Source organism: Ipomoea nil, unplaced genomic scaffold, assembly GCF_001879475.1.
Source record: "Ipomoea nil cultivar Tokyo-kokei standard unplaced genomic scaffold, Asagao_1.1 scaffold2701, whole genome shotgun sequence".
Taxonomy (NCBI): Eukaryota; Viridiplantae; Streptophyta; class Magnoliopsida; order Solanales; family Convolvulaceae; genus Ipomoea; species Ipomoea nil.
In genome coordinates, this window is record NW_017619129.1 from 2,258,850 (window position 1) to 2,273,784 (window position 14,935).

A 14,935-nucleotide genomic window follows, 5' to 3' on the forward strand; every position below is an offset into this window, starting at 1 on the left:
ATTTGCACAATCTTCCTTTTACTCTGTTTGCATCCTTCTCGAAATCAATAGATGTTCAAGCTGGAATCATCAATGTTTCTAGACATTTTAAAAAGAAATTGGATAACAGCAACTAAAGAAGAGTTTTTTTATCAGTTTACATTACTGTTTTAACAAAACAAAAAACCAACAATCCTTTAAACTGAAAAATGTTTTGATCCTAAACATATCTGACTTTTATAGCAATATAGAATAAAATAATTTAACAAATACAAAGGTCAAATAGCATACAAATAAAAATAGATTAACATTGTCGATACTCGAGGACCATTTGGAGAACAAAGACAGTTTTCGAGGTTTGTATTATTAATAAAATAAAGTTGTTTCTTCAATAAAAACAAATTAAAGACTCTTATGATACATACAAGAACATTATACCAGTCTTAAGCAAAGAGTAAAAAAAGCGAATTTAAATTACTGTGTTCACTAATAAATGAGAATCTGCTTAACAAAAAAAAAGTTTATCATACACAAAGGTCACTTATATGCTTATATAGAATAAAATAATGCACCAAAGTCAAGATATCAAAACACTACAATTAAAAATATATGAAGTTGTTCGATAGTCGAGGACCATTTATTGAACAAGGACATCTTACTGAATGTGTGTAATATTAAAAACCAAAGTTGTTGCTTGCAATAAAACACAATTAAAGTATATTTATGATATATACAAAATAGTTATACCAGTTTTGACCAAAGAGCCAAAAAAAAAAGTTATTAACATTACTGTGCTAACATTACAGAATTGTATACTTATATAGAAAAAAACAATGCAGCAAAGTAAAAACCAGTAATGGAAAAGTATTGCGTTACAAATTAAAGTGAACAGACTTACAAACTATGCAGTATATGCATACAAACTAATCTAACTACAGTCAAGTAAAGAGGAAGTTTTAACCTATTTGCTTATATCACCATATTGCTTTTAGTGGTCTTTGATTGATTGGTTTTTTTTCTGACGGATGCTCTTCAATTTCTTCAAAGCTTGAATTATTTAATTCTAAAAAGAATAACAAAAAAAAAAAAATTGTTAGAATCTGTGTTCAGAATATTTACAAAGTAAAGTGAACAAAGTTACAAACTATGCAAGTATATGCATACAAACTAATCTAAAGACAGACAAATAAAAATAAAGTCTTAACCTATTTGCTTATATGACCCAGGGCCGGCTCAGAGGGGCGGGCAACATGGGCACCCGCCCAGGGCCCATTGATGAAAGGGGCCCCTTAACTTGGATTTTTAATTTTTGATAAAGATAAGAGAAAAAAAAATTTCTTACATGAGCATAGATTTGAAGCCACAATTTCAAAATTATTATTTAACATTAAATCCACTTAACCATTACAATCATTTAATATAATAATTCAAGTAATAGATACTCCGTATATATTAGAGAATATTAAATTAATTTATAATTAAACTTCATGTAGCCATATAGGGGCCCAAAGTTTGAATGAGCACTACTCCATGATTAGTCTTAAAAAATTATATGTCGATAAAAATTCAAAGTTATCCTTGAATTATTTTCAATTAACACAATCTTTTGAAATATATATATATATATATATATATATATATATATATATATATATATATATATATAGGGACGCACTCAGGTGCGAATAAGTGCCCAGGAAGGAAATGCGAACGAATCAGCGCGTGACACGTGTCCAGATCTAATAACTTAAAAAAAACGCGGTGGCATTTTCGTAAATAATTGAACATCGAAGTGCAAGTAAAATCTCTTATAAGTGCACCTATTTTCACCTATAAGTGCATGTAATTTTGCCTTGTTAGCATTTCACTTTCCGCAACCATTCATGCACCTGGGTGTGCTTATAACTATATGTGCAACTATTTATAACTATAGGTGCAACTACTTATAACTATATGTGCACCTACTTTCACCTATAAGTGCATGTAATTTTGTCTTGTTAACATTCATTGATCTGAGTTCAGCGGGTAGTAATACTCCTGAAAACCACTCGCAAACATTCATACACCTAGATGCAACTACTTATACCTATGTGTGCAACTACTTAGAACTATAGGTACAACTAGTTAGAACTATAAGTGCAACTAAGTATTGATGCTCAGTGTAAATTTTTACTTGCACCTATAATACATTTTACATGCACTTGTAATACATTTTACTTGCACTTCAATGTTCAATTATTTACGAAAATACCACCGCGTTTTTTAAAAAAATCAGTGTTTCTCATCCATTAGATCTGGACACGTAGACGAACAGAATCCATTCCTATTTCGCGCCTGGGCAAGCCGTTCGCACCCGAGTGCAACTATTTATATTATATATATTATATATATATATATATATATATATATATATATATATATATATATATATATTAAGGGCCCTTGTTTTTACTTTGCCCCGGGGCCTATAAATTGATAGGACCGGCCCTGATATAACCATAATGCTTTTAGTGGTCTTTGATTGCTTGGTTCTTTTCAGCTTGCTGCATTTCAATGTGTCACAAGCCTTGGACTATTCCATTCTAAAAAAAATACCCCAAAAATTTAAAATTGTTAGAATGTGTTCATAATATTTCATAAGTAGAATCAAATAATTAATGTATGTGTTCAATGTTCTTACAACAGACTTACAAACTGTGAAACTATAACAGTGCAAAGTCATCTAAACTAAGCCAAATCAAGATAGAGTCTTAACTTATTTTCTGATCAGGCCATAGTGATTCTTTTCTGCTGGCTGCTCTTCAGTAGCTCTAAAAAGAAAAAAATAAACAAGGTTAGTATTTCTGTCCAGAATAAATAATAACAACACATACATTGAATAAATTGGCAGCCACATTTTGAAAGAAATTAGATAACAGCATTGCAATTCCAGAGTTGTAAATTAATTAACATTGTTCGGTTAACTAAAAAACTGAAACTATATTTTAATTGCCATAACATAGAAGTGAATACACTGCCATACACTGCCAAGGCAAGAGAATTATTGTCCTGTTAAGTATTAGTTAATCATTCTTAGGAAAAGAAACACATTGCCTAAACATTAAATAGAATTGATGGGCAGCTATCATTACTATTAAGAGAAAACTCTTCAGTTCCAATCCTATTTTCAAAATTAAGGCAAAAGTAAAATAAACTACAATGAACCCATCTAAACAAGGATGCCCCATCTAACTACCAACACAACCTGCCAGTTTCATACCCCAGTAAAATAGACAAATCACATCTACATTTTCAAGTAAAAACAATAGACAGAGCAATGAGGAAAATCACTAAATCAACAATTATAGGCATCAAAAGGAAACCAAGTGATGAAAATAAAGGTAAGTTCGAAACTTATCTTTTTAATACTTCAAATTAAGCTTCATTATAGCATCATCTTCCTGTGCGATTCTGTTTATGCTCTCCGTCTCCTCAAAAAATTCCAGTATGTTCATGAAAAACAACATGATAAAGTCGAAAAAAGGTTAGGGTTTGTGTGAATAATAATATAGCTATACCATTTTGAAAATGATTGTTAAACAGTTAAGAGTAATTTCTATTTGGTGTTTTTAGAGCAATTTCTAAAAAGAATACGGTTTAGAACACTAATGGCTATGAATCATACAAATCTGAAATCAATAAATTGGACTATAAATTGTCGATATGCATGCGTAGATCCAGAAATGTAGATCAATTTTAGAACAAAGAACAATGAAAAGTACGAAACCCTAAACAAATTTTGTGTAGATTTAAAGCATACTAACCTTATAATTGGAGAATTAGCTTCACTGAAACGCGATTGCCACCATTTACCGTTGTTGAACACTATGATCTTTCACAGAAAGGAAAGATCGGGATTGTGTATTGAAAATCGGATCGATGCTAAGCGAGACCCGACTACAATTTCTCCGGAAATAATGTTCAATAAGAACAGTTGAATCGGAGATTACGACTTAGGACTGATCTAGATTTAGGCTTGACAGAGAAATATAGGAAGATTGTTTGGAATTGCTGAAGAACAGAGCGGTTCAGACATGAGAGAAGGAGAGGTCAAGCGAAGGAGAAGGCTTATCAGCCTCCTTCCTCTTCTCTCAATATTCCGACCGGAAAAACAATAATAATTAATATATATATATATATATATATATATATATATATATATATATATATATATATATATATTATGTGCGGCAAATTATATATATACAGAAAATATATATATTTAAATAGTTTATACATATAAATTAATAAATAAATATATAGATATGTATATAGTTATTTATTTATATATTTAATTTTGAATTGTTATGTGTAATTAATTAGATATATAATCTTAACAATTGTAATGGTATTTATTGTGGACAATGTTATACTTAAGAGTTTGTCAAATAAAATTAGTGTTACTATATAGCCATTACAATTTCAGGTTATATATATATATATATATATATATATATATATATATATATATATATATCACAATTAGATTATCCGTTAGGTGTGTTTAGTGGCACAATCACTAATTTGTAAATAATTGTTAGGTAAATCTTGAACAATTTGAAATTAATTATGTACTGTTAGTTGTGTTATGTGTAATTCATTTTTAGGATTTTTAATTATTTGGATTATTATTTATTTTAATGTTCTATTCTAATTCGCAGAAAATGAATTGGGCAACTCATCATCAAGGAATAATTCTGCTCAAGGAAAACAACAGCCTCCGGCAAGAAATCCTTCCCGCATTCCTCTAGGAGGGTGTTTGTCGCAAAACATCACACCCTTGAGTAACATGACTAACGGTAAATCAACTAAGTTCAATTGATATAGCATCATTGTGAATTTAAAAAACCTTTTTATTGGTCTACTTATTATGTAAACCTTATTTAAAACAATTACAATTTACACTTATAGGCTAGCGTAATGAATAGCATTAGGTGTGATTAATTTTAAAAATGTCAATTGTTGTACTTACTGTTGTTTTTATCGTCTTTTAATTGATTCTTTTTTCCTCACAGCAAATAATTTTTGCAAATCATCATTAATGACTAATGCTGGTCAAGGGAAAGAGCAACATACGCCAAATAATCGAACCCAAAATCCGTTGGGATGTGGTTTGTCCCCAGATATCACACCATTCAGTAACATCAGTAATGGTAAATCCCAATATATGAATTGATATACATTAATTGTTAATTTAAATGTCCTTATACTGTTAATTGTTCGAAGCTGTTTGTCAAATTAAATGTTGTAATTGTAATGTAATTTATGTTTAATATCAATTTCTAATTAATTGATTAGGTGTAATTAATTGATTACATTGTACTTAATGATATATACTTTTAGATTTGAATTGTATTTAAGTTAGAATGTGGACCATCGTCTACATAATTCTATTCGATTACGTATTAAAGTTGTGCAATTGTAAAATTATTTATGTTATGTGTACTTAATTGTTTCGAGTTATAATTATTGGAATTAGTTCTTAATTTAATGGTATATTTTCAATCACAGCAAATCATTTCGGTTGCTCATCTTTTACGAATAATGCTGCTCAAGATCAAGACCAACGGACGACAGCTACTCCTTACACTAATCCCCAGCGAGGATGTTTGTCTGAAAATATCACACCATTGAGTAACATCACTACCGGTAAATGCCCTAAGCTGAATTGCTATAGACTCTTTGTGAATTTAATTATAATGTAACTCATGGTACATATAAGTATGTGTGGAATTGTAACTTCACTAATTTTTGCCTGATATATGATTTATTTGATAATATCAATTTCTAATTTTTTGTTCAAATAGTTATATTTCTTTTGTTATGTGTAATTTAATTATAATGTAACTCATGGTACATATAAGTATGTGTGGAATTGTAATTTCACTAATTTTTTGCTGATATATGATTTATTTGATAATATCAATTTCTAATATCAATTTTTTGCTGAAATACACTTTTTCACTTTTATTCCTATTTATGGTGCACACATTATTGTGGACCATGGTCTATCATGTGATTTTTCCAATAAAATATAATAATACTTATACAGTTAAATTACTATTTCATATTCTAGGGTAGCATAAGTTATAATGTTAAGTGTATTTAATTTATAATATTAAGAATTCTATCCTTTTTATGTTAGTACGTGCTACCAACTTATTTTTTTATAGTCCCATAAAATGTAGTGGTCTCAATTAATTGTCACTTTAAATATTGTTATTCTTTAAATTTGTCTAATATTATGTATGTGTACAGTACGGCAGTGCAATACACAAATAGGTCCAAGCAATTGCCAGAAATTTTTTATTGTAGATAAACAAAATCCGGGTTCGACGATAACACAAGATGAATTGGCAATTCGTAAACCATTAGATAAATATGCAATTGTCGAAGACCATGTAACAACCAGAGACTTGCTACCTGCCTTTGAAGATGAAAGTAACAATACAATGAGCGATGTCCCAAATCAGAACATAGATGGTAAAAAAATAGTCCCCTGTGGTGTTTCAAACAAATATAAGTAAATTACATATGGTCACTCTTTCAATATTAAAAATAATTTTTAAATGTTTTTTAATTTTAGATGCAAATATATCGGGTAACGCTGTTAGGCAGACCTCGGAAATTGGGACATCCTCTGGTCCACAACATGGTATGTATGTTTGTTTTATACGTGCCTGAAATATAAATCAGTATTTAAATTTGTATATATTTGGTTTCAGGTCAATACTGCGATTTTGGTGATGCAACGAATCAGTGCGTCCATTGTGGGGCTCTGTTTTGGTTTGAAGAAAGGAAGAAGAATTTGTCAACAAAAGCATCGCAACTGTTTATGTTGTGTTGCAACAATGGGAAGATCAAATTGCCGGATAATAAGTTGCCACCAAAAGGTATATTTGATCTCTTTTTCGGCAATGACGAAATATCAAAAGAGTTTTTACACAACATTAGGACCTACAACAACATGTTCTACTTCACATCCATGGGTGGAAAAGTTGACAAGAACGTGAACAAGGGGGGAGCACCTCCAATTTTTCGATTAAGTGGTCAAAACTACCACCTAATGGGCACTTTACTTCCAGAACAAGGCAAAGAACCTCATTTTGCCCAGTTATACATATACGACACGGCAAATGAAAGGAACAACCGTATAAATGCTGTGAGGTAAAGAAGTTTCCGTAATTACACATTAAATACTATTTTTTATCTAAATAAATATCAATTCCAAGTATATGTTGTTGTAGGGGTAGTGGTGACCAAGATGACATTCATGTAGAAATAGTGAATGTCATTCAGAAAGACCTGGATGAAAATAATGTCTTGGTTAAGTCTTTTCGCATGGCTATGTCTGAGTTGGATATTAATCCATGCGCCGAAGTAAAAATAAAGTTGTTGGGAAAACGAACTAGAGATGCGAGGACATATAATCTGCCTCAAGTTTCTGAAGTAGCAGCTTTAATTGTTGGAGATCTGGATACAAGTATTGGAGAGCGTGATATTATTGTTCAATCGAAGGGTGGCCACCTACAGAGGATTACTGAATTAAATCCTTCATACTTACCACTGCAATACCCTATTTTGTTTCCATATGGCGAAGATGGTTATCGGGAGGACATTGCATTCGCCGACGTAGTAGGCAGGCGCTCTTCTGGTGGTAGACAGAGGATTAGCCCCAGGGAGTTTTTTTTGCTACCGCATACAATCTAGACAGTCAGCTCCGAGTACCATATTATTTGCCAAACGGTTGTTCCAACAGTTCGTTGTAGATGGCTACACAATGGTTGAGTCTGGAAGACTAATTTATATAAGGACACACCAAAAAAGCCTAAGGTGTGAGAGTTATAGTGGATTGACTGATGCTTTGACGAGGGGTGAAATAAGTCCTGCAGCACAAGGTCGTAGAATAATACTACCTTCGAGTTTTACGGGTGGTGCTAGATACATGATACAAAACTACCAAGATGCAATGGCAATATGTAGATGGATTGGATACCCAGATTTATTTATAACTTTTACATGCAATCCGAAGTGGCCTGAAGTGCAACGCTTTTTAAAAGATCAAAGGTTGAAGCCAGAAGACCGGCCGGAAATAATTTGCCGCTTATTCAAGATTAAGTTGGATGCTTTGATAGCTGACTGTCGAAAGAATCAACTATTTGGCCCTGTGGCTGGAGGTAATATTTTGTTTTTTTTTTTATTTTAAATCAATTTATCTAAATAAATTTTAGGTAATTGCTTAACCTTATTATGTTTATTTGTATGTTGTTACAGTCATATATACAATTGAGTTTCAAAAGCGAGGTCTTCTGCATGCTCATATATTACTTTTTCTGGAGAAAAGTAAAGAAGTTAGGCAAGTTCTCACTCTAGACAACATAATTTCCGCAGAGATTCCGGATGAAAAGAAAGATGCTGAGTATTACCAAGCGGTAGAGGAATTTATGATGCATGGTCCATGTGGAAAAGCGAGGACAAATTCTCCATGCATGGTAAATGCGCGATGCTCTAAACATTTTCCTAAGAGATTTGTTGATAGTTCTACGTTTGATGACGATGGTTACCCGGTATATAGAAGGAGAGACAATGGCAGTGTAGTTACAAAGAACGGTATCACCTTGGACAACAGGTATGTGGTACCGCACAATAGATATTTATTGCTCAAGTACAAGGCTCATATAAATGTCGAGTGGTGCAACCAATCAAGGTCAATCAAGTACCTGTTCAAGTATGTTAACAAGGGTCATGATCGAGTAACAGCCGAATTTTACAAAACAGGCAATGATGACGAGAATGGCAAAGCAGTAGATGAGATAAATATGTACTATGACTGTAGGTACATATCCCCGTGTGAAGCGGTCTGGCGTCTGTTTGGTTTTGATATACAACTTCGTGCGCCTTCGGTAGAGAGGTTAAGCTTTCACCTACCTAATCAACAGAGTGTGATATTTGCAGATGATGATGCGGTTGAGAACATTGTGAATAGACCTACGATAGCACAGAGCATGTTTTTAGAATGGTTTGAAGCTAATAAAACATACCCCGGTGCCAGAGAGCTTACTTATGTTGAGATGCCAACAAGATTCGTTTGGAAGAAAGACCTTAGAAAATGGCAGCCACGAAAGAAAGGGTTCTCCATAGGACGTATATTCTATGTCCCGCCAGCTACTGGTGAAATCTTCTATTTGAGGTGTTTGCTCAACAAAGTCCGCGGCCCTAAAAGTTACGAAGATATTAGGACTGTAAATGGAGTACAATATGACTCATTCCGAGATGCGTGTTATGCAAGAGGTTTAGTTGATGATGACAACGAATATGTTGATGCAATAGATGAAGCCAGTCATTGGGCGTCAGCGGAACAATTGAGGAGATTGTTTGTGACATTACTAATGAGCAGTTGCATGGGAAAACCGGAAATAGTTTGGCACGCCGTTTGGCAACATCTATCAGACGATGCCCAATTCAATATCCGTACACAACTGCAGAACAGAGGTAATCGTACATTTTTAAAAGAATATTAAGTCAAATTTAATGTATTTGAGCTATAACAACAAATGTTTATATATATGTATGCAGAGTTTGTGTTGACCGATTCGCAGAAAATGAACTTTGCTTTAGTTCAGATTGAAAAGCTATTATCTAATCATGGTAAGAGTTTGAAGAACTATCCTGAGATGCCAACGGCCAATTTTGGTGCGTTAAACATTATTGCAAATAGGTTGATTCAAGAAGAATTATCATACGATCGGGGAGAACAAGAGAAAGAGAATCACGAATTGGTAAGGCAGTTAACAGACGAACAAAGGGCAATATACAATGAAGTGTTAACTGACGTCGATTGCCAGCAAGGTGGGTTATTCTTCGTATCTGGTTATGGAGGGACAGGTAAGACTTTCTTGTGGCGAGCACTTTCTTCCGCATTAAGGTCTAAGAGTCAAATAGTTTTAAATGTTGCTTCTAGCGGCATAGCTTCGCTGTTATTACCTGGTGGTCGTACGGCGCATTCCAGATTTGCTATACTGATATCTGTTAATGAAGATTCCACGTGCAACATAAGGAACGGCAGTGAACTGGCGGAACTTCTTGTGCAAACAAAGCTGATAATATGGGACGAAGCCCCAATGATGCATAAATTCTGCTTTGAAGCTTTGGATCGAACTATGCGGGATTTGATGCGCTTCGTAAATCCAAGGAGTTCTGATATGACATTCGGTGGCAAAACAGTTGTTTTGGGTGGCGATTTCAGGCAAATTTTACCAGTCATTCCCAAGGGTACTAGACCGGATATAGTTCGTGCGAGCATTAGTTCATCCTATCTATGGCAATCCTGTAAAGTCTTGAGGCTGACTAAGAATCTACGCTTGAAAAGTGTTCAATCAGAATCCGAGTGCAAGGAGATCGAGGAATTTGCTAAATGGATAGCTAATATAGGTGACGGAATGATTGGGTGTCAACTGGATGGGGAGTCAGAGATTACTATTCCAGAAGATTTGTTGTTAAAGTGCGAAGATGACCCTATTGCTACAATTGTTGATAGCACTTTCCCCAATTTCCGACTGGGACTTGTCGATTTGTCATATCTTAATCATAGTGCAATTTTATCTCCAACATTGGATGTGGTAGATGCCGTTAACCAATACATGAATGACCATAATCCCGCTGAGAGTAAGACATACCTGAGTTGTGATTCTGTGTGTAAGTCAGATGCCAATGTGGACATGTTAGCGGATTTGCACACTCCGGAATTCTTGAATGCATTGAGATGTTCTGGAGTCCCAAATCATGCGTTGACATTGAAAGTTGGATCACCTGTTATGCTGTTGCGAAATATTGATCACACATTAGGATTATGCAACGGTACAAGGTTGATTGTTACAAGGTTGGCTGACCATGTGTTGGAAGGCCAAATCATGTGCGGTACAAATGCAGGAACCAAAGTATTGATTCCTAGGATGTCTCTTACACCGTCAGATCCTAGATTGCCTTTCAAATTTCAACGAAAGCAATTTCCCTTGATGATATCCTATGTCATGACAATCAACAAAAGTCAAGGACAAACGCTTGCTAAAGTTGGGTTGTTGTTGAAAAAACCGGTCTTTAACCATGGACAACTATACGTAGCTGTTTCAAGAGTTAGTAACCCCAGGGGTTTGAAAATTTTGATTTGCGGAGAAAGTGTACCATGTCTTAGTACGACTAAAAATGTTGTGTACAAAGAAGTTTTCAATAATGTATAATAACAATTAACAATTTGTTTCAATAATACGTTTCTTATTAGGTTTCTTATTCTTATTATATTATACGTCATATTTTATGTACTATATAGGTAGAGTCTCTTAATGTATAATAAAACTACTATTTTCATCAATGTCGAATAAAATCACTACTTTTCATTTCACATTTTTAAAGGTCTAATAACTATATTCTATACTGTATATATATCATACTATTACGAATTCAAACTATATATTTTTTCATCTAATTATATTATACTGTATATATATCATAATATATATATATAGCCGCGCATCGCGCGGGTGCACCTACTAGTTATAAGTTAATAAAGAGCTCACACAAACTCCTCCACTGAAAATTTCAAGTGTGCTCATCGATGATCATATGAGAGTTGCTAGACTTAGAACTTAGAAGAGTTTGTGTGAGCTCTTTATTAACTTATAATGATATTGATTAATTCATGGGAAAAGGTACAAATAGGCCATTGAACTATTTGGGGGATAGCAATTAAGCCATCAAACTCGAATAAGCTCCAAATTAATCCATGAACCTACAAAAAATGTGCAATTAGCATTTTTAGTAAGTTACAAACAAGTTTTAATTAATAGGTTACCAACAAGTTTGTGATAATTAGGATGCCATGTGTAATTTTTATTTATTAGTTTATTATTATTATTATCCTACTTAAGCATTTGATCAAAAAAAAAAAAAAAACTAAATTAGTGTAGTTTTTAGTTTAAAAAATTAAAAACACAAGTTTTAATTTAAATTTTATATATATATATATATATATATATATATATATATATATATATATATATATATATATATATATATATTTATTTATTTATTTATTTATTAATTAATTAATTTAAATTTATTTATTTATATTTATTTAGTTATATTTAATGGAATGAATAGGTGCTAAATAGGGATGGTAATTTGTCTCGTTTCCGACGGGAACATGGATGAAAACAAATTTCGGAGAACGGAAATGGGGAGGGGGATACCACTCCCTGCCCCGTCCCGGGATAATTACTATATTTAAAAATAAATAAATACAAATAAATAAATAAATAAAAAATAAATAAATAAATAAATAAATAAATATATATATATATATATATATATATATATATATATATATATATATATATATATATATATATAATTTTTTGAATTAAAAACTACACTAATTTAGTTTTTTTTTTTCCTCAAATTCTTAGTAGGATAATAATAATAATAAACTAAAAAAATAAAAAATACACATGACATCCTAATCATCACAAACTTATTGGTAACCTACTAAAAATGCTAATTGCACTTTTTTTGCAGGTTCATGGACTAATTTGAAGCTTATTCGAGTTCGGTGACTTAATTGTTATCCCCAAATAGTTCAATGGCTTATTTGTACTTTTTCCCTTAATTCATCAATGAGGTATGCTGTTAAGGGATTCAACAGGCTCCTTTTATTGTTGCATTTCAAATCAAGTTCAATGGGTTCTATCAAGCTAAGTTAGCTGGGAGTTCGAGACACTCTAAAGTGGCTCAAATTCATCACCGTGGACACAGTCCAGATCGAATCTAACGCTTTAATTTGCTTGTTGTTGAGGGGATTACAAATTCTGAAATGTTGTACCTCCTTCGACCTGATCTTGAATGACATTAGAGTTCTAGCTAATGACTTTAGTAGTGTTAGCTTTGGGTATTTGCTAAACGGTCCGCGAATAAAGCAACTTGTCTTCTAGCTATGAATGTTTTACTCTGCCCGCATGGGTAGCTCAACTGGTCATAGAGGTGAAACTTTGGAAGAATGACCAGGGAGCAACCTCTCAAAGTGAGGGGGGCTCCTTGTGCGCAGTGAGCACCGGTCTAGCCTCTGTGGTTCATGTTCAGCTGAGTCACCATGATTTACAACCTCCCAAATGCTCTGTCGGGCCTTTGGAAGAGTGAATGCTTTACTCTTCACTGACCGTAAGGAATGGGGATCATCAAGAATGAATGCTTTACTCTTCACACCGTAAGGAATGGGGATCATCTCCCCCATCCTTCATGTAGTTCTGACTTTTTATAATTTAAGTTCATTTTCTTTCAAAAAAAAAAAAAAAAAAAAAAAAAAGAAGAGAAGAAATAGAAGAAAGAAAGAACTTAGAAGAGTTCCCTTGATGAGGTATCTCTAATTTGGACACACAAAATCCTATTATTTATTGACTTTTATATCAAAGATAACATTACTAATCATTAAAATACTTATTCTAAAATTAATCTCAATTCAAACCAAAAATCCTAACTCAATCAAGTTAATCAAAGGACAAGTATCCTAATGCTAGCAAGGATTTAAAAAAAAAAAAAAAAAAAAAAAAAAAAAAAAAAAAAAAAAAAAAAAAAAAACTCAATTTTAGACCTTCTAACATGAGTCCTAAAAGTTAAAATTTGTACATATAGTTCTCATTTGAAGTTGAAAAAAAAAAAAAAAAAACTTACACATCCTATCCTATTACTATATATATAAAGAAAGTACTATAATACCCCTAAAATTTTTATTTCTTTTTTCCATCTAAATTATTTTTATATTGTGATTTAATGATTGCACATTTAATTTTTTTTGATCATATATATCTTACGCCATTAATACTCTAATTAAACTTTTCAATCTTTTATTTATTTGTAATGATTATACCTTTAGTTACTAATTCTTTTCATGCTCGAAAAAATCACTAGACGCCTTGTGCGCTCGGGGGCGCTTAGGCGCCGGTGTATTTTTTTTAATAATTTGTTTAAAATTTTTAAATATTTTAAAACTTGATAATTATAAACTATTTAATACTTTAATATTTAATACTAAAATATTAAATATTAACCTAAAAATATGAGTTCGAATAATTTAGGGTTATTTTGCTTTCAAAAAAGAATTTATGATTATTTTGCTCAAAACGATGTCGTTTTGTGTGAAATAACCCATTTTTAAAAATGAATAATAGCTAATCGGTCAACTAGTCAACCTAGTCGGTGTCTAGGAGGCCTATGCGATCAGTGTCAACCGCCTAGACTATCGATTATGGTGATACGCTAGGTGGGGTGGCTAGGTATAATTTTTGCAACAATGATTCTTTTAGATATGGCTAACAGCTAACGCTATTAATATATTCAAAAAAATAGTTAATTCCATTTTTGTCCTAGTTTTATAGGCGCCGGTCTACTTTTAAATTTTTTCCCTTTTTTTTTTTTTAGAACATTGTCACCTTTTGGTCCTAATATTATTTTTGCTTGATCTTTTTTGGTCCTCCATTAACAAAGTCGCTTAAATACCGTTAAATATAAGGACATTTCGTTCTTCAATTATGAATTTTTCTCAAAAAATTTTCAAATAAAAATATAGTGGTTCAATCCACTCTGTATAAAAAAAAAAAAAAAGATTGAAATAGTCTTATATTTAACAACATTTCATGGATTTTGTAGACGAAGGACTAAAAATGATCATGCCACAATAATACTAGGACCAAAAGAGATGTTCTGGAAAAAAATGGACTGCCACCTATAAATTTAGGACAAAAAATAAAATTAATTCAAAAAAATTATAAATTTTCAATTTAAAAACTATTATTTCCTACTTGTATATTTCTTATTATTTTAAAAAATCTATTATTTCAAGACAACAACTTATGTTAGGTCGTCTCACAAA

At 32.1% G+C, this 14,935-nt stretch overlaps 2 protein-coding genes across 2 annotated transcripts; both read left to right on the forward strand.

Moving 5' to 3' along the window:
• The first annotated feature begins 3,295 nt into the window (after positions 1-3,295).
• LOC109155362 lies at positions 3,296-7,728 on the forward strand. The gene is made up of 8 exons (XM_019303046.1): positions 3,296-3,359; positions 4,680-4,817; positions 5,034-5,171; positions 5,530-5,667; positions 6,277-6,501; positions 6,605-6,673; positions 6,744-7,185; positions 7,266-7,728. Exons 1-8 carry the CDS (start codon positions 3,296-3,298, stop codon positions 7,726-7,728), a joined length of 1,677 nt encoding a protein of 558 aa, XP_019158591.1.
• A 70-nt stretch (positions 7,729-7,798) lies between these two features.
• Positions 7,799-11,150, forward strand: LOC109155363 (the record flags this gene model as incomplete). Its single annotated transcript, XM_019303047.1, has 3 exons — positions 7,799-8,195; positions 8,293-9,510; positions 9,595-11,150. Coding segments are annotated over exons 1-3 (3,171 nt in total), but the record flags the coding sequence as incomplete, so codon positions are not given.
• Between the last annotated feature and the right edge of the window lie 3,785 nt (positions 11,151-14,935).

What these genes read in the sequence shown, in the direction of transcription:
- LOC109155362 (XM_019303046.1), top strand. Translation starts at nt 3,296, where the DNA reads ATGAGGAAAATCACTAAATCAACAATTATAGGCATCAAAAGGAAACCA. An exon ending in CTTGAGTAACATGACTAACG is followed by an intron (nt 4,818 to 5,033) that starts GTAAATCAACTA and finishes TTTTCCTCACAG; the next exon opens with CAAATAATTTTTGCAAATCA. An exon ending in ATTGAGTAACATCACTACCG is followed by an intron (nt 5,668 to 6,276) that starts GTAAATGCCCTA and finishes GTATGTGTACAG; the next exon opens with TACGGCAGTGCAATACACAA.